Source organism: Periplaneta americana, chromosome 16 (genome assembly GCF_040183065.1).
Source record: "Periplaneta americana isolate PAMFEO1 chromosome 16, P.americana_PAMFEO1_priV1, whole genome shotgun sequence".
NCBI lineage: Eukaryota > Metazoa > Arthropoda > Insecta > Blattodea > Blattidae > Periplaneta > Periplaneta americana.
This window is the reverse complement of record NC_091132.1, coordinates 188,614,834-188,642,442: the sequence shown is the minus strand read 5'-3', so window position 1 is coordinate 188,642,442 and position 27,609 is coordinate 188,614,834. Positions and strand designations below refer to the sequence as shown.

Below are 27,609 nucleotides of genomic sequence, written 5' to 3'. Positions count from 1 at the left end.
AAAGCAACAGGGGAGATCTTTAGAATGAAGTTCACGATTCTAATTCAGAACAAGACAATGATGATGATGATGATGATGATGATGATGATGATGATGATGATGGTGGTGGTGGTGGTGATGATGAAAGACTAATGTCTATAAATGATGGAAACTGCTATACGGATAGAAAAAAGACTACAATTTGGCAGGAAGAACCAGTAGCTCAACGAGGGAGAAGACGAGCACAAAATATAGTGATTCATTTATCGAGCCCTAAAAGGGCTGCAAGAATTGCGCGGACCCACACAGAGAGTTTTGACTGCTTTATTGATCAGAAAATAATCAATGTAATTGTAAGGGTACTAATATTTGTATTGAAAAAGTGAAGCGTAATTACAGACGTGACAGAGATTGCAAATTAACAAATGACGTAGAAATTGAGGCACTCTTGGGTATTTTGTATTTTGCTGGCGCCTTGAAATCGGGAAGACTGAACGTAAGAGAACTATGGGCTAAAAATGGCACAGGAATAGAGTCAATTTACCTGACAATCACCTACAATAGATTCTAATTTTTGTTACGATGTCTACTCTTTGATAACATTTATGACAAAAGGAAAGGAAAGAAATTTATGAATTGGCTGCTATACGTGAAGTATTAGAGTTATTTGTTCATAACTCACAAAAGTGCTGTAGTCCAAGCGAATGTGTAACTATAGACGAGCAGTTGGTTGCATTCAGAGGACGATGTCCCATGAAGAGTATATACCTACTAAACCAACAAAATGTTGGATCAAAATTTTTGCTAAGGTGGCTGTGAAAACATATTACACTCATAACTTGGAAATTTATGCTGGTATTCAACCAGACTGTCCATTTCACCGAAGTAACAGTGCACATGCAGTGGTGAAGAGGATGGTTCATCCCATCAAAGGAACAGGAAGAAATGTGACCACCGATAACTGTTTCATGAGCATACCTCTGTGTTTAGATCTTCTAGAAAATGACAAAATTACACTTGTAGGAACATAGAAAGAAAACAAAAGAGAAATCCCTCCTCATTTCACAACTACTAAGACAGGCAAGTTAACAGTACATTGTTTGGATTCAATGAACGCTGCACAATTCTTTCGTATGTACCAAAGAAAAAAAACACTGTTAGCATTATCAACCATGCATTATGATAAGGCAATGGATGAGGAAACGGGAGGCAGCTAGAAACATGAAATAATATCATTTTATAATAGAACTAAATGTGCTGTGAATGTCCTGGAACAGTTATGCTCAGCCTATGATGTAAGCAGAAATTCACGACGCTGGCCTCTATTTTCTTTGACTTACTAAACATGTAATTTGTTTGAACTGTATGGAAGAAATGCGTAGGCCTACTTAGATAATTGAATCAGATGTAGATTAGGCTATCATGTGCGTTAAATCTGAACTGCAAAAACATCTGTAAAATATTATATGTGAAGTGTGAATGATTGTTACATCCCTGAATTTTTTCATTGCTACACCCCTGAGTGAGGTATTTAGTTATCAAATATGACGTAACAAAGGTCAGCAGTAGTGAACTTGCGTTTCCTGTGGGAGAGTTTACATCAAGAGATCAGGAGACCTTCAAACAGCGAATGGGCAACAATTCTAGATAACCTACATAATTATGATGATAGTGAACTAACTCATAACTATGGTGCAACAATAAATTATGACTCATAGACACGTCCTGCGTGGAAACATTATGTAAACATGTCACTTGAATGCAATTTGTGTACTATAATATATTTCATTATCAATATTTATATTTAATACGTTCCGTTATGCGCAACATATCCATTCTCATTACTGTAATAACTGAAAACAATATATTTCTTAACATTTAAATCTAATTGCAATGTTTAAACCATGTCTGCAAACAAAAACAAATGTGGATTACCATTGTAATCCAGGCGAGTACTGGTGTTACGGAATTTAACGCGAGTAACGAAGGGTTAATTAACGATCCTGAAACCGAAAATAGCTTTTTTGAAATTTTTGTTTGTATGTCTGTCTGTTTGTCTGTCTGTCTGTCTGGATGTTTGTTACCTCTTCACGCGATAATGGCTGAAGCGATGTATATGAAAATTGGAATATAAATTAAGTTCGTTGTAACTTAGATTTTAGGCTATATGGTATTCAAAATACTTTATTTAAAAGGGGAATTATAATGGGGCCTGAATTAAATAAATCGAAATATCTCGCTTATTATTGATTATCATGAAAAATATTACATAACAAAAGTTTCTTTAAACATAATTTCCTATAAGTTTTATTCTATACAAAATTTTGATAGGACAGATATTTAATACGATAAATGAGTTTTAAAATTACAATAACAACGCCATCTAAGGCGCTGTACTGAAATAAAAACAAATGACTTCGTCTATAAGGGGCCTTGGACAACAACAATCCAAAGCTATTAAACATAGCCTAAGAGAATGTTTCTGTGTTTGTATGAAGTAATATCGGAAGCTAATTAATTGTTTAATTATTATTTCACCGTTGGGAAGTGTAGTTTCTCTAGATGGACATAATTCTACAATGTTATTACAGTAACTTCTGAAACATATAGCAAGTAATATAAAGTATACACATTAAAACTAAATGATATGTCAATCTTCATTAAACTATGGTTGCATGTAATAACAATTAAGAAACATGTTAAAGGAATTGTCATTGCACCAAATGATTACTCTCTGGACCAAAATGACCGCATTTTAATCATTTAATACAATTTAAATTAAGTAACATATTAAACGATTTATCCTTCTATCAAACACAAATGTTCCCTAGATCAAACATCCTAGTTTAATTATGTAATTACTTTATATTTATTTCTAACAGGTGCAGCGGAGCGCACGGGTACGGCTAGTAAATCTATACTAATAACCAGGGAAAGGATTTATATGTAAATACATATTTACTTATAAAGCTAATATAATTTATATTTTGCATTATCTTTATGTTTCACAATGTGTAGGGTTGAAAAATCCTACTTTTATTTTCCATATTTTTCCATATTTTAGAGTTTAGTACATATTTTCGTTAATTTCCATATATTTTCCATATTTCATATAAAACAGTCCATATTATATTAGGTTTAACAATAAAACAAAACAAAATTCCATTAACTTTTAAAAATACATTTCAACAATAGAGATTTAAACACATGTTCAGTAATCCCTTTAACATCAGAGTTATTTGAAAATTAGCAGTCCTATCAACAATGGGAAAGTAAGTTACAAAACTGTATTAATTTAATTTAAAATTTTTAACAGACTTCAGTTGTGCAGCTCAACAGTTAAATGCCAGTCAGAGTACACATAGGTTCAGTTTTGTAAATCATACTATAAAGACGGTAAATATGCCAAAAGTACGTCATTCAGTCAATTTAAAATCAAAACTAACAAGTTACATTTCAGAATTTAAAGAAGATGGTTTATCAACTGACAATAAAATATTATTTTGTAATTTGTGTCAGTGTGCAGTATCATCTACACAAAAGTTCCTGGTGCAACAACACATTACAACTAGTAAACATCAGGCCAACAAACAACTAAATTCCAAGCAGAGACAATTGTTTTTAACACAACCAACAACATCGAATGTAAGATCTGAGTTTAACATCGACCTGTGCCGTTCTCTCATCTCTGCTGATATTCCTCTCTACAAACTAAAGAATAAGGTCTTCAGGGAATTCCTTGAAAAATATACTCAACATACAATCCCGGATGAGTCAACACTTAGGAAGACGTATGCTCCATCCATCTACGATGAGACAATACAGAAGATAAGAGATGAAATTAAAGATAGTTCAATTTGGGTTTCCATTGATGAGACTCCCGACAAAGAAGGTAGACTTGTTGGTAATGTAGTTATCGGTTTGTTAAGTGAACAATATTCTGAACGAATTCTTTTACATTGTGATGTTCTAGAAAAGTGCAATAACAAAACTATAGTTAAACTGTTCAACGAAGCTATGGGTATCCTGTGGCCAAAGGGTATTATGTACGATAATGTGTTATTCTTTATTAGCGATGCTGCCCCTTATATGGTCAAAGCTGGACAAGCATTATCTGTTGTATATCCTAAATTGACTCATTTTACTTGTGTGGCGCATGCATTTCATCGTGTGGCAGAAGTGGTCAGAGACAATTTCCCTAAAGTAGATTTGTTGATTTCATCAGTGAAAAAAGTATTTCTCAAAGCTCCCAGTAGAGTTAACGTGTTGAAAGAAATGTACCCTGAAATTCCATTGCCACCAAAGCCAATTTTAACTAGATGGGGTACATGGCTAGAAGCAGTTGAATATTATGCCGAACATATAGACTCTATTAACAATGTTCTCCTTGCATTGGACTCTGAAGATGCAGTCTCAATTGATACTGCGAAAACAGTTACCTGTGACATAAGTGTGAAGAATGACTTAGCTCACATTCAGCATACATTTTCATGCATCATAAAAACGCTCAAAAGTCTCCAAAATAGGCACCTTTCACTATCTGAAAGTTTTGAAATTATAAATAGTACTGTGGAACAACTGAATCGTGGTAGAGGTAAAGTTGCAGATGCAGTAAGAGCTAAGGTGGACACTGTACTTTCAAAAAACCCTGGATATGAAGAACTACAAAAGGTTGTTGCTGTGATGAGTGGTGAATCAACACTGAAGATTAACTTGGACTTATCCCCAGCAGACATTGTGAAATTGAATTATGTACCAGTTACTTCTTGTGACGTCGAACGCTCTTTTAGTCAGTATAAATCTATCCTCAGAGACAATAGAAGAAGATTCACTTTTCAGCACTTGAAAGAAATGTTTGTAACCTATTGTTATGGTAACAGACAATAAAAATTGTGTTTTGTTGAAACTACATTGGAAGATAAGGTACGTCCATTATATTTTTTGTTTAGTTTGATTAAAATGTACCAATATTTAACGTACATAGTCATTTTTTTATAATTTTAAGTCCATATTTAATTCCATATTTTGGTAAAAATCCATATTTAATTCCATATTTTGGTAAAAATAACTACATATATATTTACATATTTCATATATTTTTAGTCCATATAAATCCGTTCCCTGCTAATAACAAATCTGTAGCCGAAATTTTTCTGGTAATCTTCGATTTTCCAAAAATAATTGGTCCTAACATATATAATTAACCACTCTGAAACCGAAAATCGCTTTTTTGAAATTTTTGTTTGTATGTCTGTCTGTCTGTTTGTCTGTATGTTTGTTACCTTTTCACGCGATAATGGCTGAACGGATTTCGATGAAAATTGGAATATAAATTAAGTTTATTGTAACTTAGATTTTAGGCTATATGGCATTCAAAATACATTATTTAAAAGGGGGGTTATAAGGAGGCCTGAACTAAATAAATCGAAATATCTCGCTTATTATTGATTTTTGTGAAAAATGTTACATAACAAAAGTTTCTTTAAAAATAATTTGCGATACGTTTTATTCCTTGAAAAATTTTGATGGGACTGATATTTAATGAGATAAATGAGTTTTAAAATTAAAATAACTGCCATCTAAGGCCGTGTAATGAATTAAAAAACGAATGACTTCGTCTATAAGGGTCCTTGGACAGCAACAATCGAAAGCTATGAAAGATAGCGTACAGAGAATGTTACTGTGTTTGTATGAAGTAATATCGGAAGCTAAATTAACCGATTTGTATAATTAATTATTATTTCACCATAGGAAAGTGTAGTTTCTCTAGATGGACATAATGCTATAATGTTATTACAGTAACTTCTAATGTAATATAATATAATATAATATGTAATATTATATAATATAATTTAAGTTATTTGAAGGGTTCAGAACATAGTGGGCCAAGCGCCATTTACTGAATACGTAGAAAACAAGGGTTAAAATTAAGTTATTACCATAATTCAATGGAAAACTATAACAAGTCAAATAAAATATACACATTAAATCTAAATGATGTCAATCTTCATTAAACTATGGTTGCATGTAATAAAAATTAAGAAACATGTTAAAGGAATTGCCATTGCACCAATGAGTGTCTCTGGACCAAAATGATCGCATTTTAATTATTTGGATGCAATTTAAATTAAGTAACATATTAAACGATTTATCCTTCTATCAAACACGAATGTTCCCTGGATCAAATGTCCTGTTTTAATTATGTAATTCCTTTATATTTATTTCTGACGGGTGCAGCGGAGCGCATGGGTACGGCTAGTAATTAAATAATTTTTTATCTTGAAAAGGAAGCAAAAATGAGGACAATTGCATTAACTTTTTTTGTTTTAAATATCTCAAAGAATAACCCTCTGAAATTAATGGCATTACTTACTGTTCAGCGTGTATAATATTCGTGAAATAGTGTAAACAAATATTACTCTCGCTGTTTATTTATCGACGAATGAACAGTACTCGTTTTACTATCAAGGAATTCATCGTAAGAATGAGGATGGCAAAAAATTAGTACCGCTAGAAAACATTCCCAACACCGTCTTCGTTCTCTACACACTTGACTTAAACTTGCAGGGTTTTGAACTTGAGCCTGCAACGTGGAAAGCTGTATTAGAAGGCGTAGTTTACGTACCCATCAGCAGAATGCGCTGCCAGGCTCGTCAAGTAGTAGCATCTCCAAGGCGCCCCTGCACATCTTCAAGCAGCCACCTGCAACACAACAATCAGCTGATCACACGCGGCAACTTGGGGAGAGGGGGGAGACAGTGACAGTTGACAAAGCGTCATCCATCAGAGAGCCGGGTTCGAGTCCGACGAGGGGTCAGCGGCCTCTGCCTCAATTTTGTGGACCACTGGGAATGTAGAGCAGAAGATTTCGCCTAGTGCTGCTTTTCCTCGCTGGAGGCGCTGCTAGCTGGTTCTTAATCAGATCCCTGCACATGTAGGCAGCAGTCGGCACTATGTGGGCCGCGAGTGTCTGAAACACGCGAGCCGGGCAAGCGGAACGTTCCGACGATGAGATTGACTTTAGTACACTTCTGCCCGCACTTCCGTCCCTATTCTGACGTCGGCGGTGGTCTTATGACAATGTACAGCCCATAGAAAGGAACCGTGTGAAAGCAATGGATTCAGTTGCCACGATCTAGAAGAATAAAACAAACGGTATCTACATAATATTAATTATCGCGAATGTTTACTATAAAATTAACCCGGTAGAGGTCGCTATTTGAATTTATTTGTTTTGAAAGGGTATCAGTCACTAATCTGCATCATTTGAAAATTGAGAAAATTCATTAAAAATCATTAATACATTACAAATTATTCTGACTATTTCGTTTATATGACGTCATTTCATTTTCGGCCAATGAAGCGTAATGAAATTTTGAATTCCAACCAATCACAGTCATACATCGCGATAATTTCTGCAGTTCGATTTATCACTATCAATTTATCGCATGGCCATTCTTTTGTTTAGTCAGTGTCGCTAACTGTTTCCACGTAAATCGATGAGCATGAATCCATTTTACTAAATAAAGTTGCGAAATCCTACTTCCACATCTACATCTTCATCTTCTAATTCCATGTCCATTGTATCTACAGAAAATGACATTCCTTCATAACAATTGTCCATTTAATGAATATATTAATCAGGTTATTTGTAATTATACTCTAAAATGTTTAAATTAAATTAAATCGGCCATTGAAGTGTAATGAAATTTTGAATCCCAACCAATCACAGTCATACATCGCGATAATTTCTGCAGCTCGATTTATCACTATCAATTTATCGCATGGCCGTTCTTTTGTTTAGTCAGTGTCGCTAACTGTTTCCACGTAAATCGATGAGCATGAATCCATTGTACTAAATAAAGTGCGAAATCCTACTTCCACATCTACATCTTCATATTATAATTCCATGTCCATTGTATCTAAAGAAAATGACACTCCTTCATAACAATTACTCATTTAATTAATGTATTAATCAGGTTATTTGTAATTATACTCTAAAATGTTTAAATTAAATTAAATCGGCCATTGAAGTGTAATGAAATTTTGAATTCCAACCAATCCACAGTGATACATCGGGATAATTTCTGCAGCTCGATTTATAACTATCAATTTATCGCATGGTCGTTATTTTGTTTAGTCAGTGTCGCTAACTGTTTCCACGTAAATCGATGAGCATGAATCCATTGTACTAAATAAAGTGCGAAATCCTACTTCCACATCTACATCTTCATATTATAATTCCATGTCCATTGTATCTAAAGAAAATGACACTCCTTCATAACAATTGTTCATTTAATTAATGTATTAATGAGGTAATTTGTAATTATACTCTAAAATGTTTAAATTAAATTAAATCGGCCATTGAAGTGTAATGAAATTTTGAATTCCAACCAATCCACAGTGATACATCGGGATAATTTCTGCAGCTCGATTTATAACTATCAATTTATCGCATGGTCGTTATTTTGTTTAGTCAGAATCGCCAACTGTTTCCACGTAAATCGATGAGCATGAATCCATTTTACTAAGTAAAGTTGCGAAATCCTACTTCCACATCTACATCTTCATCTTCTAATTCCATGTCCATTGTATCTAAAGAAAATGACACTTCTTCATAACAATTCTTCATTTAATGAATATATTAATCAGGTTATTTGTAATTATACTCTAAAATGTTTAAATTAAATTATGATTTCAGCAGATATTGAAAACGTATTTCTGTTATAATAACAAGAGAAAAGCGCAGTACATGTAATTAACATTTTTAAACCTGTATTTCGTTCTTCGCAATTGGCATTACTGAATAACATTCAATTTCTTCATTTCAGTAATCGTTATTCATCTTTTTCGACTTCACAATGTCTGAATAGGTTAAGTATTCATAAATATACAATTTATTAACATTTCGTGAGCGAATTTTAGGGATATATTATTTACAGCTTTATTTTATTCACGAAATAGTCCTAATAAATGTCACTCGAGGCCTAATATTTCCCAAATAAATTCATTCCCTTCGCTCGTGGATTTATCGGCAAATCTCAGACCTCTTGTGACATTACTATAGAATATTACGTTTTTACTACGTCATCTATGGGTACTTTTGACCAATGAAACGGTACGAAAGGAGGAATTTCAACCAATCATGGCTGTTTATAGCTACAATTTTATCACTTCCCTAGCATTTGTTTGATTTTATCACTTCCCTAGCATTCGTTTGTTTTTATCACTTCCTAGCATTTGTTTCTTTGTTTGCCAACATTCCAAACTGAAAATTCTTTACGGTACTATAAAACATGCTTTGCGATCGTCATTTGTTTACCGTATAGATAGTCAACTGAAAATGGCGGCTGCATTCAAATGTTTTGGTGAAGTTAACATTAGTGTAAAAGAATTTTAGTAAGTCAATTAATATTTTATTGTATTAGAGTACTTCATTTCTTCTAATCTTTATATACTTTCTTCTAATCGTGCCTAATAGTCAATTAAATCCCACTCGAGGTTTGATTTTCTCTAGATAAATCGAAACCTCTAGTGAGATTACTGTTGATAATATCACGCAAATTATTAAGAAACAGAAAAACGTAGAATTATTTTTTTAAACTCTTGGTACAGTTTTTTTTTGTTGTGTTCCAAAAATTTACGTCAATTGACTGATGTCCTTATCCTTACGCAGTCGTGCCTAACCACCCCACACCACTTAAACCGTTATTATCTACTGGGTGTTCAGTTCAAAATGTGTCTTGGCTCGCTGTATGTCGTCATGTGGCTAGCTGATGAGCTTAGAGAATTCAATCTTCCTACACTTCCGCAGCTCAGGTGTATAATCTAAGAGGCAGAGAAGTTGGCTAGGAAGTACGGCGTTCATTCTGAAGAGTACGTGCCGATACGTACGGTAACGCCGGTAGTGGCAGGAATGTGAACTGTTTGGAAATACGTACTGTCGGGATATGGGGAGAGGGTTAAGACGATTACTTACGTATTTGTTGACATTAACTTCGACGGTCAACATGGACACGGAGCATTTGATTTGTGTTGTGGAATGTTACCGTACGCAACCGATGATAACAAATACCCTGCGTACGACTTGCCGGCGCAAAACACAGTTCGAAAGAGGTTATGGTAGCACACAGACCGTACAGACCGCCATCTGTTGCTACGACGTTCAAGTTATACCGTACACGTTCTCAAGTTCAGATTGAAGAACGCCTTAAATAATAGGCAACTTCTCTAACATATAAACTGAAACTCGCTTCAAATCGGTGACCCAACAACAGTGACGTCATGACACACTTTGAAATGAACACCCAGTAGAGTATGAGAATTCTGATTTCAAACATGTTTATGGTTATCATTGCCTTACCAATTCTAAGAAAGGTAATGAAAGTTTCAGAAGTACACGCTTACTGAATATGTAGTTAACAGCTCCGTATATGTGACTGGGGGTTTACAACACCCCGCGCGACTATTTAAGGGTTAAAAAAAAGAGAGATGGATTTATATCCAGTGTCATTCGGATGATCACATGAAATCCTGTACTGAAAAAGGAACACTTTGTTGCACGAGTTATGTGCGACAATATTTTTAAGGTAAGGTGATGGTTAAATTTGATTTATTATTACTTTTTTTGCTGATTGATGAAAATTTCAACATTGATGTATGTAGAAATATCATTGCTGCAATAACTTAAATTCGAGATCAGCTAAAAAACATGGGAATACCGAAATACAGTAATTCATTAAATGGATTTATCTCAGAGACATTTTTAAAGTAAATTCAAAATTTCTGTAACAGTTTGCTCTTAAAACTCTTTCTTTACAGAAAAAATTATGTATCACAATTTTGATATTGGCTTTAAAGATTTAAGACAAACAATTGAATTTTAAAAATGAATTTTAGAAGTACCTTTATGGAACTATGGAGACATGTTTTTCAAGTGCAACAATATAACAAATAAAATTTCTATTACAGAGAAAAGTTTTCTAATAGCTTAAAGAATGTGTGTACCAATTATCAGGCATGTAGCATTAATAGTTCTGAAGATGTATAAGTTTCGTATGAAATAAAGCAAAAAATTAAAGTTACGGAAAATTGCAATTAAATTGTAGCGCCATTTAAAATTCCTGTACATAAAAACTTAAAAAATGGTGTCACAGTAGCTGGTAAGGTCATAAATGCACATTAAAGTTTATGTACTCCCTCCGTTCCAAAATATGGTATAGTAACAAGCAAAACAAGTTTGATTATTGCGCATGCGCGCACGAAATGTTTCGCGGTGTGGTATCCTATTTAGTAGTGAAGGGACTACCAGACAGTGCAGTTATGAATGTTTCTAATCTTCTGTAATGCATCAAACTATAATATTTAAATAGTTCATTACGAACAGAAATCAAATGGGTACCTGCTGTGTTGTTCCTGTTGCAGAAAATGTAACAACCCAGTCAATTTTGAATAGAAAACCTAAGGCTCAACAGTCGTACAAAAACGGGGTGTAATTTATTGCGGTTTTTATGTTAATTTGCCTTCTCAAAACAATGTTTGTTTTTTATTTTATTAATTTTACATCACACAGAATGAAATGTACCTAATTTTTATGTTTTTCTTATGTTAATTTGTCATACAAATAAGTATATAGAAGATATGTTAAAGTTACATTATATTACTGAGAACTTTAACAAATGTATACCATATTTTGTCACAGAATTAATTACATCTTTCTATACCATATTTTGGAACAGAAAGAGAAATATATTTTTCACATATTAAGCAGAATTCTAAAGGAAGAAAAATTGAAAAAATAAATAAATAAAAGCTATGGGAAATTCCACTCAAAGTTTAGTGTAATTAAAAAATCCAGTGTCCCAGAGTTTTAAAATGACGTCACAGTAGCTGATAAAGACCATAAATGCGCGTTAAATTTTATATAATGTATTTTCAAATATAAAAGATTATTTTAAAGGACTTTTTTTTACTGTTTTGCAAACATAATTATTTAAACATCCTCTCTCCCTTAAATGACACCGTATATTTTTTTTAAGGGAAGGACGTACAAGATACTTCATAATATTGGCTTCATTTCAGATAAACTTTAAGGTTGTTATGAAGAAAATAATATTGCTTTTACCACATTTTTAAATAGCCGCTGTGCTTCAATTTCTTTATTCTGTACTCAAACTTCTTCATTAAATATCCGGAGTTTGTTTATTTTACATTTTACAACATTTAATATGTAATATCTCAGACAAAATAGACAAAACCTAATAAAATTTTCAGGCCATATTTTCTCATTATAAATGAAAAATTCTTTAGGAGGAAATTGTCAAATTACAAATTAAAGAATAAGTTAAAAATAGGCGTGCAGTTTTTCTTTCTGTTCATAAAAATGCAAAATAAAAATATAAAAATTAAAATTTCTAAAAATCACCAAACAAAATTGATTAGCAGTCTTTTAGCTATCATTTAACACAATATTTGTGATTCTATGATACCCTTGAGAGCAGATACATAATTTTCTTTATAATACTGCATTTGTTTTGCATTTTTATGACTGTGACATAAAGAGCAAAAGTAAAAATGTTGTATTCCTACATTGATATGAAACTATGTTAGGAAAATAGAAGCCCTACTTAAAATAATGTGAGAAAAGAGATTTCCTGTAGGTCCTTCTCTAATATGAACTAAAAGAGCAGACATTTTTGTAACACTATACAAACTTCACTTGTTTATGCACAAGCACAATGCTTATGGTTGATATAGTAACAATGTAATTGTTGATACATTTTGTTAGTCCTTTTGTTGTGAATATACCGCTAGTTTTATTGATGAAACCCCAGATCACATATAGATTGCTCATTCCCATGTTAAAATCAGTTGCACTTTGAAGAGAACAACCGCTAGGATCGCCACCCGTCCGCTGTAAACGAACACGAGATGGCAGTACAGTCGCTAAGAAATTCAGATGGGAGTTATGACGTGACTCCTTATGTAACAACTAGATGGCAGCATAGTAAACCTGACAAAAGTTGTTACCGTCAAAGCCTATAATGCACAGCAATCTGGGTATATAATAGGATGAAACTGGCGTGTTTAAGGTGAGAAAGTACTGCCTATCGACAGTGTTAATTTCATGAAGTTTGGATGCACGTTATAAAAAAACTGTTAGAGATATTCAAACGAGATTTTTAGGGAAAATTTTACAATCTTTGTTTTTAATAATACCTACTACAAATTGAAAAGTGTTAACAGGTATTGAGATATATATTTTTAACATAAAAAACGTGAAACGAACAAAAAATGATTCCGGTGCATTTTTTAAAACTGTAATCCAAAATAAATGAAAAATGTTGTATTCATTAACCAGACCCAAAAGACAAAAATATGTATGGATTTTGCTGTGACATTCTTGGGAATATTTTAAAAAAATATTGATATTAAATTTTAGCCAAAACGAATTGTGGAAAGTAAAAACATATATATCTCAATACCTATTAATATTTTTAATATGTAGTAGATATAATTAAAGATTAATAATGTAAAAACATTTCCTGAAAACCTATCTATAACAGTTTTTTAGTAACATGCACTAAACTTCATGAAATGAATTGTCGAGATAGGCAGTGCCATCTTACCTTAACGGAAAACGAGAGAACTGAAATCCTGATGATGATAGAATTTGGTGACAGAAGACGTACACAACAATAGATATGTACACTTTTCAACGAAACCCATCCAAATCGGTCATCTATTTCTCAGTCTACTGTGAATAGAACAGAAGCAAAATTCAAAGAACATGAATATGTCAGAGATATGAAAAGTTCTAGTAGAGCGTCCACCGAAAACAATTTGAAACTTGCTTTGCTAATGATCAAATAGAAACACGTTCTTCTCTCCGTGATGTAGATTACACATTAGATATCTCACAGCACTAAATATCACCCTTATGAATTCCAACCCTTGCAGGAGTTAATGGAAGACGAGTTCCTGTTGCAGTTCGTGTTCCGGCGTTGGCCATATTCGAAAAAGAATAAGAGCCAAAGTTGAAGTTACAATGAAAATAGTCCAGGGAGAATTCATTTTCACAAATCGCATTTAAAAATTACAGGATGGAAGGTGTTCAATAACAACTTCACGGAATAAATCCTTAACATATAAGGAACACAAATTTCCTTCTACTTATTGGGTAAATTCAGTAGCACTTCCTAACGCATGGAAACATCCCTTCTTCACAGCAGTGAGAGCTGTTTTGTAGTCAAGGTCAACATCAAATCTGTTTCACGAGGTAACTGCCCTTGGTAATATCCATTACTACTCACGAAACACATTTTATTTTTACTGGATTTTAATAACTTGGTTTACATTCGGGCATTAAATAATACTACCAACTTTACTACCAAGAATCGGTAGTTAATAAAATCAATTTTGTTAAATCGTAACAGCAAAGGAGAGATATATAGCGTGTTTGTGCAGGCAGTTTAGGAGCAAATTTTAAACTCGTCTATATTGTGGTAACAGCGTTGTAAAACATCCATTATTTATAGTGATTATTAATAATTGAAAACTGGACATAAAAATGGCTGTAAGTGCCAAAGTGACAAGCCGTACAAACAGAGCTTTCTTGTGCGACTTGTAAAGTAATACCGTACGTTTTGCACATCTATGGGAGAAGCCCTAGCTAGGGCCTAAATAAAATGACAATGGAACATCATTTTTCTTAGTGGATTGAGCCAGGGACATACTTTTTTTTCAACGATATTGGCACTTAAAGCCTTTTTATGTCCAGTCCTCAATTAAAGTATTAATATATTCTTAAACCGTAAGAGCGACAGAAATATTATGCAAAACATATGTTGGAACCTAGCACTCTAATGTAAAGATCTTTTAAAACGTGTGCTTCTAAATAATATGTTTAAAAGATAATTGGTTTAAAAATTATCTTGTAAAATACAGACGTGGACAAATTATTAGACTAAAACGTTTTTCTTGGAGACATAATATAATTCGTCATATCAACTATCAGTATAATTCACAGAGTCTCTGTTGTTGTAAATATGATTGCTTACATCGTCTGGTATATTTTTCCAATGGTTAGGTATATTTTGTCTGGCTGTGTTGGTACCACTGGTGTTTTAATTATATACGTCAGAAGATATTCAACAGTCTGTTCTCCCATGGCCTGCAAGAAGATCGGACATGAACGAAATTGAAAATGTGTGGTCTATACTTACGAAGAAAATGAACAAAAAGAGGCTTACAACAAAACATGGACTCATTTAAGCACTGTCTGATATCTGGCTAAATGATGCTGATATTCAAAGACAGTGTCAAACTTTGGTTTCCAGCACCCCTCACAAAATCGACGTGTTAATAGAGAATAAGGGAATGTTCACAAAATATTAGTAACCTCCAGACTCAAGTTTCTATTCATTATTTCTGTGCAAAATACATTTTTGTTCATTATTTCTGCCGCTAAATACAGCTTTGTTCCACATATAATTATTTTAGTCTAATAATTTGTCCACGTCTGTAATTATTTCTTGGGAAATCTAAATGCAAAGCAACAAAATGGTAGAGCACTTTTCCATTAATAATGGTAAGGGTTCGTCCCTTAAAAGGATTGTCATTAACACCTTCCATCTTGTATATTTCCCATATCAGACCATTAATATATGCTGGAATAAGAATAAATCGGAGGACAAAGGCTAATTGGGATTTCCCGGTCTAAGATTGCGTCATAAAAACCTGATATAACTGATATTAAAACCCTTGCGGTGAATTTCGGTGAAGTCCGGAGGGCCTAATTAGTCAAATCCACTCTCCTCACCTCCACGCTGGGATCTTTTTAAGATGCGAAAGAGAGAGTGGTGTGCGGAAAGCAACGGAAAGCTACCGCATTTATCTTTCCTAAGAAAAACTGTAAACATGGCATGACCTAGAAAAGGCTTTTGACAGAGTGGGTTAGAATAAACTGATGGGGATCCTAAAGAAAATTGATGTGGATTGGAAAGAGAGAAGACTGTTCAGTAATCTTTATATGAAACAACGGGTCAAAGTCACGATGGGAGAAGAAATGTCAGAAGGAAGTGAAATTGGGAGAGGAGTACGACAAGGATGTCCTTTATCACCTACCCTGTTCAACATCTACTTGGAGGATTTAGTGAAGAACTGTTTTCAGAACATGGGAGGAGTGATAGTGCGAGGAAGAAGAATAAAGTGCATAAGATTTGCTGATGAGATGGCGTTGTTAGCAGAAGAGGAGACGATGCTAAGGAATATGCTACTGAAGTAAATGACAGCTGTAAGCCGTATGGGATGAAGATAAATGCGAATAAGACGAAGAGCATGGTCATAGGAAGAAAAATACAGAAGATAAACTTGCGAATTCTAAATGAGACAGTAGAGCAAGTGGACAGCTTCAAATACTTGGGGTGTACTATAAGCAGTAACATGAGCTGCAGCCAGGAAGTCAAAAGGAGAATAGCAATGGCAAAGGAAGCTTTTAATAGAAAAAGGAGCATCTTCTGCGGACCTCTGGAAAAAGAACTAAGGAAGAGACTAGTGAAGTGCTTTGTATGGAGTGTGGCATTGTATGGGGCAGAAACATGGACATTACGACGAAGTGAAGAGAAGCGACTAGAAGCATTTGAAATGTGGATATGGAGAAGAATGGAACGTGTGAAGTGGACAGACAGAATAAGAAATGAAGCTGTGTTGGGAAGAATGGATGAAGAAAGAATGATGCTGAAACTGATCAGGAAGAGGAAAATGAATTGGTTGGGTCACTGGCTGAGAAGAAACTGCCTACTGAAAGATGCACTAAAAGGAATGGTGAACGGGAGAAGAGTTCGGGGTAGCAAGAGATATCAGATGATAGACGACATTAAGATATATGGATCATATGAGGAAACAAAGAGGAAGGGAGAATATAGGAAAGACTGTAAAATGCTGGGTTTGCAGTGAAAGAACTCCCCTTGGGCAGAACACTTGAAAGAATAAATCCTGAACCAATGCTAACCAATACTAAATGAAGAATTCCATAATATTTCATCCAGAGCTTCTTTGAAGTTGGAGGTTAAATTTGGACTCTGTATATACCGGGTATTTTACAATTCAACCGAAGAAACTTGGAGAGCTCCTAGGTAAGTATTTTGAGACAGGAAACTAGGTTCACGGGTTCAAACTTGCAAGTAATGACGTGAAATATTTTTGGACCAGAACGCCATTGGCTGAACCTGCATGTGGCATAGCTGTATATTTGTAAATGTGTCGGATACAATATTCCTATGTCTCTGTGACACAATCGGTAAACATTGTAGACGGTTGCTGTCAGAGGAAGAGGTCTATAGTTCAAATTTCAGCAGGGACTTTTTTTGTTGCATTAAAAAGCCAGTTCTGGCTATTTTGTAATGTACGTGATGATTATAATTATTGTTTAAAAGCATGAAGAAAAGTTTTATTTTTAGAAATGCATACCCATAACTCTGGACAAGTTACGAATTCCATACATTTTAAACATTACGATGAGATAAAAATGCATGAAAATAATAACACAGAACACAAAAGTTCATGAACTCGTCACCCTTGCAACTAAAGGCCAGTTCGTTTCTAACAAATATGTAGGTTTCATAGGAGTCCAATAAGACAGACTTGATCTCAAGTGAACTGTACTAACAAAGAGTATACTGCAGGGATGCCAAAGCGCCTGCACTGCGTGCTCATACTACAAGCAATACAAACCCAACAAGGTTCACTTTTTAGCAAGACAAAGTACAATCATCGCTCTTAAGGAAATGTTGTGCGGGTTCTTGAGAGCATGCACTGCAGGCGCTTTGACATCCCTGCAGTATACTGTTGCGAAAGCATAAATAAATACTACAATACTTATTTCGGTGGACCACAAAAGAAAGAATTCAGAAATCCCATTGATAAAATAAGAGATTTCTTACTTACTTATGGCTCTTAAGGAACCCGCAGGTTCATTGCCGCCCTCACATAAGCCCGTCATCGGTCTCTATACTGAGCAAGATTCATTCACTTCCTACCATCATATCATACCTCCACCAAATCCATTTTTATATTATTCTCCCATCTACGTCTCGGCCTCCCCAAAGGTCTTTTTCCCTCCGGTCTCCCAACTAACACTCTATATGAATTTCTGGTTTCGCCCATATGAGCTACATGCCCTGCCCATCTCAAACATCTGGATTTAATGTTCCTAATTATGTCAGGTGAAGAATACGATGTGTGCAGTTCTGCGTTGTGTAACTTTCTCCATTCTCCTGTAACTTTATCCCTCTTGGCCCCAAATATTTTCCTAAGCACCTTATTCTCAAACACCCTTAATCTCCGTTTCTCTCTCAAAGTGAGAGTCCAAGTTTCACAACTATACAGAACAACCGGTAATATAACTGTTTTATAAATTCTAACTTTCAAATTTTTTTAGACCAGACTGGATGACGAAAATTTCTCAAAATAATAATAACATGCATTTCCCATATTTATTCTCCGTTTAATTCCCCCCCCCCGAATATCACTCATATTTGTTACTGTTGCTCCAAGATATTTGAATTTTTCCACCTCTTCAAAGGATAAATCTCCAATTTTTATATTTCCATTTCATACAATTTTCTGGCCACGAGACATAATCATATACTTTGTCTTTTCGGGATTTACTTCCAAACCTATCGCTTTACTTGCTTCAAGTAAAATTTCCGCGTTTTCCCTAATCGTTTGTGGATTTTCTCCTAACATATTCACGTCATCCGCATAGACGAGCAGCTGATGTAACCCGTTCAATCCCAAACCCTCTCTGTTATCCTGAACTTTCCTAATGGCATACTCTAGAGCGAAGTTAAAAAGTAAAGGTGATAGTGCATCTCCTTGCTTTAGCCCGCAGTGAATTGAAAAAGCATCCGACAGAAACTGGCCTATACGGACTCTGCTGTACGTTTCACTGAGACACATTTTAATTAATCGAACTAGTTTCTTGGGAATACCAAATTCAATAAGGATATCATATACAACTTATCTCTTAACCGAGTCATATGCCTTTTTTAAATCTACGATTAACTGATGTAGTGTACCCATATACTCCATTTTTTCTCCAATATCTGTCGAATACAAAAATTTGATCATTAGTTGATCTATTACGCCTAAAACCACAATGATCCGCAATAATTTCATCTACATATGTAGTTAATCTTTCTTAAAAGAATATTGGACGAAATTTTGTACGCCGTAAACAAAAGTGATATTCCTCGAGCCGGCCTGGGTAATGTAGTCGGAATAGCGCTGGCCTTCTGTGCTCGAGGTTGCGAGTTCGATTCCAGGCCATATCGATGGCATTTAAGTGTTTGCGAGTGTCGTTAAATAAACCATATTTATTTATTATATTTCTCGAAAGTCACTACAGTTATTCTTGTCTCCCTTCTTATGTACTCCTTCCATTGTTCTGGTACAATTTCCTTTTCCCAATTAGCAAGTACAAGCTTATAAATTTTGTTAGATAATGCTTTTCCATCCTTTTATATTAATTCTGCTGGAATTTGATCGATACCTGGAGACTTGTACTTTTTCAGATTTTCTATCACAATTTCAATTTCAGAAAGTGTGGGTTCGGGTATAAATGACTCAGCAGTTTGTATTTGAATTTCGTCCCGAACATTTCTATTTGGCCTGTGCACATTTATTAGGTGCCCAAAATAGTTTTTCCATCAGGATTGAATGAGAGTCTGCAAGCAAGTCACCATTCTCATTCTTGATCACGTTTACCCTTTCCTGATATCCGTTGTCAAATATTTATATGCGTAACCACGGAAACAACCTTACAATGACATTTAAATCTCATTATATTTATATGCGTAACTACGGAAACAACCTTACAATGACATTTAAATCTCATTATACTTATATATGTAACCACTGAAACAACCTTACAATGAAATTTAAATCTCATTATACTTATATATGTAACCACTGAAACAACCTTACAATGACATTTAAATCTCATTATATTTATATGCGTAACTACGGAAACAACCTTACAATAACATTTAAATCTCATTATACTTATATATGTAACCACTGAAACAACCTTACAATGACATTTAAATCTCATTATACTTATATGTGTAACCACGGAAACAACCTTAAAATGGCATTTAAATCTCATTATACTTATATGTGTAACCACGGAAACAACCTTACAATGACATTTAAATCTCATTATACTTATATGTGTAACCACGGAAACAACCTTACAATGACATTTAAATCTCATTATACTTATATGCGTAACCATGGAAACAACCTTACAATGACATTTAAATCTCATTATACTTATATGCGTAACCATGGAAACAACCTTACAATGATATTTAAATCTCATTATACTTATATGCGTAACCATGGAAACAACCTTACAATGACATTTAAATCTCATTATACTTATATACTCGTATGTAACCACGGAAACAACCTTACAATGACATTTAAATCTCATTATACTTATATACTCGTATGTAACCACGGAAACAACCTTACAATGACATTTAAATCTCATTATACTTATATACTCGTATGTAACCACGGAAACAACCTTACAATGACATTTAAATCTCATTATACTTATATACTCGTATGTAACCACGGAAACAACCTTACGATAACATTTAAATCTCATTATACTTATATACTCGTATGTAACCACGGAAACAACCTTACAATGACATTTAAATCTCATTATACTTATATACTCGTATGTAACCACGGAAACAACCTTACGATAACATTTAAATCTCATTATACTTATATACTCGTATGTAACCACGGAAACAACCTTACAATGACATTTAAATCTCATTATACTTATATACTCGTATGTAACCACGGAAACAACCTTACGATAACATTTAAATCTCATTATACTTATATGCGTAACCAAGGAAACAACCTAACATTGACATTTAAATTTCATACTTATCTCCGTAACCACAGAAACAATCTTACAATGATATTTAAATCTCAAATTAAAAAAAAACGTTAATAAACCATTAATCGGTGACGAGAACGCCGGTGACTAAAGTGTTACCGATGGCCAGAACGCCGGTGACTAAAATATAATCGGTGACAAGAAGGTATAATGACGACATCTCCGGTGGCGAGAATTCTTAGACCCATATCATTTTGCATGTTTTTTAACATTATTGTTTTATAAACTTTGACACAAATTAAAATTTTGCTTTTGCTTAGTTTCTTATCCACAATAAATAGAAAATAACAATTTATTCCGTCCACTATTATTAAAAATTAGAATAATTAAACTAAAATCATAATAAATGTTTAATTTAATTAATTTAGTGCCCAGACACTAGACATAAGGTCATTCGTCTTTCCTGCTAAATGTATAATAAAACGAAATTTAAAAAGACAAGTAAGATTTTATGCAAATCTAGTCTTTCAGGTAAGGCTCCCTGTAAAGCAGATTTGAATAATTTCAAGGGAAAAATTGTTCCGGGGCCGGGTATCAAATTATTCATATTATTGAAATTATTCAAGTAAGATTTTAACTAATAACGATCCAAAATTTCTGCTGCATTAAGAAATAGGGCTGGATAGTAGAAAAGGAAATCTCCTGCCTGGATGAAAATGGGACAACGAGGCGTGTGGACGTCGTAGAGCACAATGCTGACACTAAACAGGGCATCGATACATTTCGAAGTAGGATGTCATCAGTCAGCCGAGGTCTACCATGAGTAGAAGTCGATCTATGAGCCTACAGTCAACTATTTCAAGCTGAAATATGCCTTAATTCACGTTGAGGTATTCCGCTTGCTCATAGGTGCTAGAGGAACTAAACCAGTTTTTTTTTTTTTTTTTTTTAGAATTTCGACAGCAATTTGCTCTGCCTACATCTCTGAGGGATGACATTGTGTTAACCGTGTTAAAAAGTCCTGTTAAATCCTGAATAATCACATGCTACCTCATTAATGCAACTGTAGTTTTTCATGCCCCTTTCTTTGTTTTCTTTAATTCATGTTTTTTTTTGTCTTGTATGGAGGAGGAACCCGAAGGCTTGCACTGCAGCCTGAGGCTTATTGTGCTTACCACTCCTAGTCTGTGAATGATTGGGTAGCCGAAGGACCCCGCTCTTGTACAAGTACAGCACGCCGCCCCGTGAACTTAACGTGGACTATGGTATGGATTACATGTGAATTAATGATGACGAAATGAGTCCGAGGGAAAACCCCGGAAAAAAAACCAACCAGGTAACATCCCAACCCGGGCCCGCTCGTTTCAGGATCAGACGTGCTAACCGTTACTCCATAGCGGTGGGCACGTTATACTATAACTTATTTCTGCGTAGCGAAGGCGGTGTATATTGGTGATGAAAAGTCGTTAGTGTTTTACACTGACGTACACATACCGATCATTTAATCGAATTCCATTCAAAATTTAATTAAAAAAATTATGTATATAAAAGAAGTTAAATTTATAGTTAATGCTTTGGTTATACCCCATGTTAAATTTTAAATATCAGCGTCCTTCATTTGTTTCTATAACCCAGAAGTGTACATGAGGAGCTGGTTTAATCCTTAAGGCATCGATAAACGATGTAGGCCATGTCTATTGTTTAGATTGGGTATTGTTCTTTTGTTTATCAACAAACGAATGCAACCGTGTACTAAAAACAAGAAATAAATGTGATTCGTGTTATTACAACAATCTAGTATATACAGTCACGAAGCTCAATACGTAGTAAATATGCATCCATAGATAGTTGCTAACCACTAGGATCGCTACTATCGCCTCATCACAAACAATGCGAAATAGTACCTGCACAGTCTATTGTTCCTAGTACCCTCATAAACTCAAGCTTCATGACTGTATATACTACTGTATACTACTACTAAATCTCATTTATTTATTTTTTTATATATTTCTTAAGGGCGAAATGAATGTAACACGTTGATCATTGCGTGAATGAATTTCTGACCAAAGCCACAATTCCAGAAACTCCCTCGACGAAACATTCTCATAATTGTTAAAAAGTAAATTCAATATGTTCTTGTTCACGTGACAAAAGAATACATGTTTTTAAAAACGAACCTAATTAAGACTAAAATAACAAGTGCGAAACTCAGACATTCGAATATATCACAAATTATTAAATCGGTAAAATCATGTCTTTGTTTAAAATCCATAAACAAACTTGACATTAGGAACGTAAAAGCAAGTGCCGAAAGCTTCCATCCAAAACTGAACAAGGGGCACAGTCTATTAATTCTATCGTTAATGTATGTTGTATCGGGGAAAAAATAATGATAAATTTTATTGCATTTATTTTATCAAACAAAATGCATTAACGATAAAATAAATCTTAGTATATTTATTTTCCGAAAAAAGAATGCATTACACCACAGGTTTGTTTAACCAGCCCAGGGCGCGAATTAACGGGGGGATGAGGGGGTTTGACCCCCTGTTGGAAAGTTATCCCCCTCTCATAAATTGACATTAACATCCCTGCCAGGGATAATTTCTATCCTCTCCTTGCAAAATCAAAATATAATTGTTTTAGTACGAGTATACTTCATAAAGTATAAAGTAAGCAAAGAAAATAATATTGATGTATTATGATCACCGGCAAGCTGACAACAATCAATAACTTAGGAATTACACATCTTATCTTAAGCCTGCTCATGGGTATAATTATTATTATGATCAAGATGCGAGACAAGCAGCTTAGTGGGACAAAGCGTTGAGCCGTATCGAATCAAGATAATGATAATTTTATGTACCTAATTGCATTGTATTGTATTTATTAACATTCCATGGTATTCCTACATTGCTTCACAGCTAGAATATGGAACAAGTAAAAAAAATTTAATACTACTATAAAGTCTTAATTTATAGTCACAGTCTAGTTGAAATATATACAGGTTTACAAAATAGTCTACTAGTACAACACAACGTTTTAGTATCAATTTCACGAAGCGTTGTTGAATGTCATGAATTCACCTACAGACTAGAAGGCGTGAGAAATTAGGTAGGTCTTTAATTTGGCCCTAAATAATCTTATGTTTTGAGTTTCACTTTTTTTATATCCATAAAGAAGCTATTAAAAATTTTTACTGTCATATAACGCACTCCTTTTTGATAGCACGATAGACTTGCCGATGGAGTATGAAAGTCATTTTTTGACGTGTATTTATGCTATGAACTGTTGAATTAGTTACAAAGTTTTCACGATTACATACGAGGAAGATTATTATTAATGAAAACATATACTGACAAGCCATGGGCATTATTTGTAGTTTTTTTTAAAAATAGTCCTACACGATTCCCTAGGTTTCGGCACCTACTATTATCCTAATTACTCTTTTTTGTTGTAGAAATACATTGTTACTATCTGTGGAATTTCCCCAGAATATTATTCCAAAACTCATTACCGAGTGGAAGTATCTCTATCTAGGATTCTATCCCCCCCTCATCAGAAATCTTAATTCGCACCCTGAAAAAGCCTATCCAAAGAATATGATTTTACTATTTTAATAATGTGTGGTATTTCGAATGTCTGAGTTTCGTATTATTATTTCAATTTTATTTATATCCGTTTTTGAAAACATGTAGACTTATTCTTTTGTCACGTGAGCAAAGCAATATTGAATTTACTTTTTAACAATTCTGAGAAGGTATCGTGGAGGAAGTTGTTGGGAATTGTGGCCAATAAATTGGTCAGAAATTCATTCACGCAATGATCAACATGTTACCACAGTCTATTATTATAGTCACGAAGCTCAACTCGTAGTAAATATGCATCCAGAGATAGTTGCTAACCACTAGGATCGCTAATATCGCCTCATTACAGACAATGCGAAATAGTACCGGCACATTCTATTGTTCCTAGCACCCTCACAACTCAAGCTTCGTGACTGTATATACTAGACTGTGATGTTACGCTGTTCAACTAAAATTCCTGTGCGGAAGTAAGTTTCAAGAATAAAATTGCAATGTTCTGTTCTAACATTCATTTCGCCCTTTTTTAAAATATGGTTGTAGTAATAACATGGATCACATTATTTCTTGTTTTTAATACACGGCTGCATTCGTTTGACAAAACAAAAGAAGAATACCCAATGTAAATAATAGACATGGCCTACATCATTTATCTATGCCTTGAGGATTAAACCCGCTCCGTGATGAAGATCTCATGGAAACTCTCATACAAAATTGAACACGGAGATATAACCACAGTCTAGTACATACAGTCACGAAGCTCAATACGTAGGGAATATGCAACTCACAGTTGCACTTCAGTTGCTAGCCACTAGGATCGCTACTATCGCACAGTATATTCACAGCCTACTATATATAGTCACGAAGCTTGAGTTTTGAGGGTGCTAGAAACAATAGACTGTGACGGTTCTATTTTGCATTGCCTGTAATGAGGCGATATTAGCGATCCTAGTGGTGAGCAACTACCTAATGTTTGCATATTTACTACGTATTGAGCTTCGCGACTGTATATACTAAACTGTGGTATATTGTTCCTATACTTGTTTCTTTGAAAGATGGGACATGACAGTTAAGCGGCCGAGCTTGGAACTACAGTGCCATGTTGCCAATATGGAAGGTAGCAATTGTCGTTAAGATGGCTGACGTTAAAACATTCATTGACAATTGACGTGAAGATAAGAAAACAATACAAAAATCGACAGAGAATCAAAGACGAAACGTACCAATGCTAACATTGCGTACACAATAAATGTCGCTAAGAGAGCTATTAAGCACTCGCCACGTGCGAACTGTAAGTTTGGCAACTCAACCGTTGTTACCATAGCAACAGATCTACCACGCTATGTGACATTCAATTGTTTTTCCGATCGCAACGCTCCTGTCATGTCCCATCTTTCAAAAAAACAAGTATAGTACTCTCAGTTGCTAACCGCTTGGACCATTGTATCGCGAGAAATGCAAAAAATCATCTCAAGCTTTGTGACTTACGTAGGTACTAGACTGTGGTATAACCAAACATTGACTATAAATTTAACTTCATTGAAATATACATGTAAGACAACAATGCTATTATCTAGATGCAATAACCAAGCTCTCATCTTGATAATCAATACAATACTTATATTTTATTATAATATTATTTCTTATTTCATTTCTGCAATAGTCCTAATGTACAGGCCGAACATTAATTTCAGGGGATATTCTTTGAGATATTTCAAACGAAATAAATTAATACGATTTTACTCGTTTTTGCTTCTTTTTCGAGATGAAAATTGTTTTATATGAAACACTTCAAAGCGTGTTTTGGGAAATCCATGGATTGAATTCCCAATATGTTCAGCCAATTTAACAGAGCAATAAATTATGATAATAAATTATTGAAATAATTTTAGTTTTGCCCTTTAAGTGTTCAGAAATTTAATCTGAACAAATGTTACTTTTCGTTCTGAAAAGGAATTTCAAAATGTTACATTTGTTTGGATCAAATTTCTGCACATTTAAAGGGCACAACTAAAATTATTCCAATCATTGCTTTACCAAAACACGCTATGAAATGTTTCATATAAAACAAATTTTATCTCGAAAAGGAAACAAAAACGAGCAAAATTGTATTTTTTTTCTTCGTTTGAAATCCTCAAAGAATAACACCCTGAAATTAATTATATTACTTATGGTTCACCCTGAATATCACTGAAGTTTAGAATTCCCTAGTTAGGCCCTAAATTTATTCACAGCTAACTTTGCTTGTAAATTTGTCGGTATCTAACCTCAAAACCACTCTTCATGATGTTGATTATGTAACTAGACAAGCTAAAATATAACGACAAAAATATGTTTTTTATGAATAGATGAATATAGATAAGTACATGAAATAATACAATAAAATGAAGACATTCATAAATAAGAATAATAATAAATAAATAACTACGAAACAAATGTCACCCAAAACATGGGCAAAAACGAATGAAAATAGGACGATAGCTCCGTCGTAATTAACTACAATTAACTGGAACACAACACCAATTAAAAATTCATGATATTTTTATGACAACGATGCCAACGAAAATGATAACAATGATATGTGTTATCTAACAAATATTATGAAATGAAAACGTGCAATTCAACATTATAATTTCGGAACTGAGAAAGTTTTGGAAAGTGAAGTAGAATCAGACAGAACTCGCCAAATTTGTAGTGTCGACGATATTAATTGTACCTGATTGTTGTTTATATGTAGGCGCCTGACGACAGAGGCGCGGTGATCGGGGTGGATGGTCACGTTTAATTTTCATTGCAGAGACATGCGCATTCGAAATGAGATAAGAAACAGTCTCACGCTCTCTAGTTCAGAGCCGGAAGTGTAGATCACTTCCGCAGTTCCGGGCGACTGCCCAGTTCTTCGCCGCGTCGCTAGAGTTGCCACTGCACATTATTATGAGAAACTTACGAGTCAATTGGAGTGACGTTACGGAATGAAATTGTTCATGCTTGTGCATCTCCTTAACGTTTTAAGAATAACATGGCTCTTTTCTCGGGAACGTTCGAGTAATTTGACATAAACAACTGTAAAAAAACAGTAATAATTTTCTTGTATATGTTTAATTAATATTATTAACTGTG

General features: G+C 34.2%; 2 protein-coding genes across 2 annotated transcripts in view; one reads left to right on the top strand and one right to left on the bottom strand.

The window, feature by feature from the left end:
- LOC138692258 (serine proteinase stubble-like) overlaps positions 1–27,609 on the bottom strand; it is a 230,119-nt gene that overhangs the window by 168,417 nt on the left and 34,093 nt on the right. Inside the window, exon 2 of the mRNA XM_069815418.1 lies at positions 6,605–6,681. Within this exon, the coding sequence (XP_069671519.1) occupies positions 6,605–6,608 (4 nt within the window). The 5' untranslated portion in view covers positions 6,609–6,681. The remainder of the gene's footprint in view (positions 1–6,604; positions 6,682–27,609) is intronic.
- LOC138690950 (uncharacterized) lies at positions 2,909–5,108 on the top strand. The gene is made up of 2 exons (XM_069812540.1): positions 2,909–3,390; positions 3,499–5,108. The coding sequence occupies exons 1-2, from the start codon at positions 3,382–3,384 to the stop codon at positions 4,864–4,866; spliced, it is 1,377 nt and encodes a 458-aa protein (XP_069668641.1). The 5' UTR covers positions 2,909–3,381; the 3' UTR covers positions 4,867–5,108.